A 5,000-nucleotide genomic window follows, 5' to 3' on the forward strand; every position below is an offset into this window, starting at 1 on the left:
TTTTGTCTTGTTTTCAGTCCAAATGTCTAAAAAATCTTACATTACAGTTTTTTACGATTGCTTTGACAATTTTTTCAATACTTGTAACAATTTTCCTAAACTTTTAACGCACCAACACACCTACATCACACAATTGCCAAAATGCTCAAAACCACACATAGTAAACTAAACTCCAACACGAATTTTCAAAATACAATAATTCACTAACACAATACACTATATCTACCAAAACCCTAACACATGTTCTCTTATGTTCTCTGCATAACTTCATTCGGCTGTTTCTCAGTATATGAAATTAAATACAGGAGATATAGATATAACTTTAGCCTATACGGTTAGCTTTAGGACAAGGTGTTATCTGTTCTGATATACAGAGTTAAAGCATTGGTCAATTTGGCAGTAAAAATCCATTGTTTTGGTCTTGGTTGAGCTTGTGTGTAAAAGAAGTTCAAGCATTTTAAATTTGTGTTAACTGTATGGATTTTGTGTAAAAGCAACAATTAATATGTTCATTGTATAGCCTACACAGACAGCTGTTGTGCTAACTGCGTTAAGAGTTTAGCAAAATTGTTAAAAGTATTGAAAAAATTGTCATAGCGATTGTAAAAAAACTGTGAGAAGCATTTACTAGAAAAGCAAAAGTTTTTGTCTTGTTTTGGGCAGAGGTGTCAAATCCAGGGCCAGAAAGTAGAAGTCCTGCCATATTTTTATTCCACTCATGAACTCAGTCAGCTGATTTCACTCATTAATTCTGCCTCCTGAATTAATTAGTGGTAGATTAGTGAAATCAGCTGACTGAGTTCATGAGTGGAATAAAAATATGGCAGGACTTCTTCTTTCTGGCCCTGGATTTGACACCTCTGGTTTTGGGGGAAAATAACTCAAAATTGAGGGAATTTTTGCTTAAAATAAGCAAAATAATCTTAATTCAAACAGAAAACAAGATTATTTTGCTTACCCCATTGGCAGATTATTTAGCTTATTTTAAGCAAAAACTCCTTTAATTTTGAGTTATTTTCCCCCAAAACAAGACAAAAACTTCTTCTTGTCTAGTAAATGCTTCTTAATGTAAGATTTTTTCAGACATTTGGACTGAAAACAAGACAAAAATACTGAGTAAGAAAAGCATTTTTTGCAGTGTTGGACTTCATGCATGACTTTACACTGCAAAAAAAATGCTTTTCTTACTTAATCTAATCTTAATTCAAACAGAAAACAAGAATATTTAGCTTACCCCATTGGCAGATTATTTAGCTTATTTTAAGCAAAAACTCCTTTAATTCTGAGTTATTTTCCCCCAAAACAAGACAATAACTTTTGCTTGTCTAGTAAATACTTCTTAATGTAAGATTTTTTAGACATTTGGACTGAAAACAAGAAAGTAAGAAAAGCATTTCTTCCAGTGTTGGACTTCATGCATGACTTTATTTTGGGTCACGGGTGGCATGAGAGGTCAACGCCATCGTATTTCACCCCAGAAATGTCCGCGATCAAGGGTAGTTATCGCCGACCGCTCATGCACAAGTGACAGGAGCAACTGGACAAGAGGGTCGTGAAACTCAGTAGGAGTTGCCAAGATATGTTTCCAATGCACACCGGACTGTCAGGCGTCTTGGTTTATGTGTCTCTAGCAGAGAGAAGGAGAGTAGGAATGGGTGGGAAGAAATCGAAGAGCGTGGCAGACGAGGGGAGAAGGAGTGTGTGTCCCGATGAAAGCCTTCCCACGGCTGAGCGGATCCGCAAGCTCATGACCACACACTTCGGCTACAGCGTGCTCAGCCTGGCTCGCCGCGGCTTGCGGGATCCTCCGGAGGAGCTGTGGGAGCTGAGGGAGCTGCAGAAGCTCAATCTGTCGCTCAACGCGCTGCGGGCCGTCCCGTCCGCTCTGGGTCTGCTCCAGAACCTGGTGGTGCTCAATCTGTGGGGGAACCAGCTGAGCAGTCTCCCGCCGGAGATCGGCCGACTCACAAACCTCAAGGTGCTCTTCGCCTATCGCAACCGCCTGAGCGAGGTTCCAGAAGAGCTGGGCTCCTGCTCCAAACTGGAGGTGTTGAGTCTGGCCAATAACCAGCTGACCGGGCTCCCGGCGTCCCTGTCGGCCCTCGACGGGCTCAAGAAGCTCAACCTGAGCCACAACCGCATCACACACATCCCCGGCTGCGTCTACGCCATGAAGAGCCTGGTGTTCCTGCAGCTGGCCTGCAACCGCCTGGAGAACATCGCCGATCAGATCCAGGCGCTGGCCGACCTGAAGATCCTCATCGTGGAGGGAAACTGCATCCACGCGCTTCCCAAGATGCTCTGCTGTCTGACCAAGCTGGAGCTCCTGAACGTGGATTTCAACGACATCCAGAACGTGCCCGCGGAGATGCACCGGCTGCAGCGGCTGGAGAAGCTGGCCTGCCACCCGCTGGATAAAGGACTTCACATCCTGCACAATCCCCTGCTGAAGCCCATCAAAGAGGTTCTGGACGGAGGTCTGCAGGCGCTCTACACTTACCTGAAGGCCACATGAAGCCCTCGCTGACCATCGGCCCTCAGACTGCAAGAGTTCATGTGCAAGCCTGTTTTACATCTGAGAAGCGGGAAACTACACTAATACTCAATCCATAGTTTTCACGTGTCGTCACACTTATAGGAACGCCCACTGGAGGGCAAAACACGGCTCTCCTCCACTGCCCGCTAGTCATTTTTACCAGGTTTGTCGTCAGTATTAATGCGGTAAGACAGTGATATTAAAATACCAAATTCAATATACACTGTAAAAAAAAAGGTTCTACACTGTAAAAAATGCTTTTCTTACTTAGTATTTTTTGTCTTGTTTCTGGTCCAAACATCTAAAAATTCTCAACAAAAAGAAGCATTTATTAGCCAAATAAAAATTATTGTCTTGTTTTGGGGAGAAATAACTCAGTTTTTGCTTAAAATAAGCAAAATAATCAGCCAATGGGGTAAGCAAAATAATCTTAATTCAAACAGAAAACAAGATTATTGTGATTACTCCATTGGCAGATTTTAAGCAAAAACTCACTTAATTTTGAGTTATTTTCCCCCAAAACAAGACAAAACTTTTGCTTGTCTAGTAAATGCTTCTTAATGTAAGATTTTTTAGACATTTGGACTGAAAACAAGACAAAAATACTAAGTAAGAAAAGCATTCAGAGTTCTTCAGAGGTGCTGTATAGCACCTTAGTCAAAGAACCGGTGAAGAACCAAAATTGGTGCTATATAGCACTATAAAAGGTTCCCCTATGATTACAAGCCAAGAACCATTTTTGGTGCCATATAGAATCTTTTTTTTAGAGTGACCTTATTGATGTTGCATACTTTGTACAGGAAAGCAGACGAACACAGAATATTAGAGCAACACGAGGTGTTTTCCCCATCAAACCCATTATAAAGAAAACACGTTGTGTTCATATTCTTGCCTCATCTACTCGCCTGTATATAGTACGCATCATCAAAAAGGTGTAAACTGAATTTGATCTTTTAATATCAGTGTTTTAGCTCATTCCAGCACTTTGCACTAATGATTCTTTATCCTGTCTTCAGTTCTCCTCCGTCTTTATCAGCTCTATAACGGTTTTACTGCGTAATTAATGTGTTTAAAATGAAGTGATGCAACGATTCGATTTAAAATAAAACCCATATCAACAAATCCTTTAAACTTTGCTTCATTTAATCCTTATTGGTGCAGCTCACCCTATAGTGTTGTTCAGGTTAAGCGTTTTAAAAACGTCCCGCTGTTCTCAGTGACTGAAATACTGCAGCAGGAGCTCTATATGGATCATAAGTCCCCAAAACATGCATGTTGTTCACATGTGACTGAACTATGGATACCGAGTGCTATAGGCGTGTCACTGTGGTCACGTGATGTTGATTTGACTGGATCTCAGACGTGTCGAGAGTCGAGCGCTCGAGTCCAGACGAGCAGTAAACACAGGGTCATTAACACACACACACACACACACACACACACACACACACACACACACACACACACACACACACACACACACACACACACACACACACACACACACACACACACACACACACACACACACACACACACACACACACACACACACACACACACGTCTGTGGTGAGCAGTTCTAAACTAAAGAAACACAAGGACTCTGCTTCTCTTCTTCTCTGTTTCCCAGGGAAGGTTCTGGCAAAAGCTCGTTCTGTTTTCAAGACGTCACTCGTGGATCTTTTTATAAATGTTGCTGCGAGTTTCAGAATGTTTACATTCTACAGTAACGGCCCCCATGATGCTTGAAGAATGTACTGTGGAATGTTCCCTCATTGAGTGTGTGTGTGTGTGTGTGTGTGTGTGTGTGTGTGTGTGTGTGTGTGTGTGTGTGTGTGTGTGTGTGTGTGTGTGTGTGTGTGTGTGTGTGTGTGTGATTGAGTGTGTGTGTGTGTGTGTGTGTGTGTGTGTGTGTGTGTGTGTGTGTGTGTGAGAGTCTGTGTATGTGTGTGTGAGTGTGTGTGAGAGAGTGTGTGTGAGAGTGTGTGTCTGTGTGTGCATGAGTGTGTGTGATCGAGTGTGTGTAGTGAGTGTCTGTGTGTGTGTGTGTGTGCGTGTGATTGAGTGTGTGTGTTTGCGTAAGTGTGTGTGTGCTTGCGTGAGTGTGTGTGTGTGTGCTTGCGTGAGTGTGTGTGTGTTTGCGTAAGTGTGTGTGTGTGCTTGCGTGAGTGTGTGTGTGCTTGCGTGAGTGTGTGTGTGTGTGCTTGCGTGAGTGTGTGTGTGTTTGCGTAAGTGTGTGTGTGTGCTTGCGTGAGTGTGTGTGCTTGCGTGAGTGTGTGTGTGCTTGTGTGAGTGTGTGTGTGTGTGTGTAGTGAGTCAAGTGCTAGTGGAAGAGTTTCCTCTTTACTCCAGACCCCAGAGTTGTGAGTGTGTGTGTTGAGAGGGTCTAGGGTCACAGCGGTGTGTGTGAGCCAGTGAAGGTCAGTCGTATTGAAATGGTCCGTGCGTTGAGACACACACACA

At 43.0% G+C, this 5,000-nt stretch overlaps 1 protein-coding gene across 1 annotated transcript; it reads left to right on the forward strand.

Annotated features, from left to right (window-relative positions):
• The first annotated feature begins 1,526 nt into the window (after positions 1 to 1,526).
• lrrc30a (leucine rich repeat containing 30a) lies at positions 1,527 to 3,659 on the forward strand. The gene has a single exon (XM_079806421.1). It carries the CDS (start codon positions 1,580 to 1,582, stop codon positions 2,513 to 2,515), a length of 936 nt encoding a protein of 311 aa, XP_079662547.1. The 5' UTR covers positions 1,527 to 1,579; the 3' UTR covers positions 2,516 to 3,659.
• Positions 3,660 to 5,000: the final 1,341 nt, after the last annotated feature.

This window comes from Gobio gobio (genome assembly GCF_949357685.1).
Source record: "Gobio gobio genome assembly, chromosome: 23".
Lineage (NCBI taxonomy): Eukaryota > Metazoa > Chordata > Actinopteri > Cypriniformes > Gobionidae > Gobio > Gobio gobio.

Bases quoted from the DNA above. Each gene is read 5' to 3' on its own strand.
- lrrc30a (XM_079806421.1), top strand. From the start codon at position 1,580: ATGTTTCCAATGCACACCGGACTGTCAGGCGTCTTGGTTTATGTGTCT.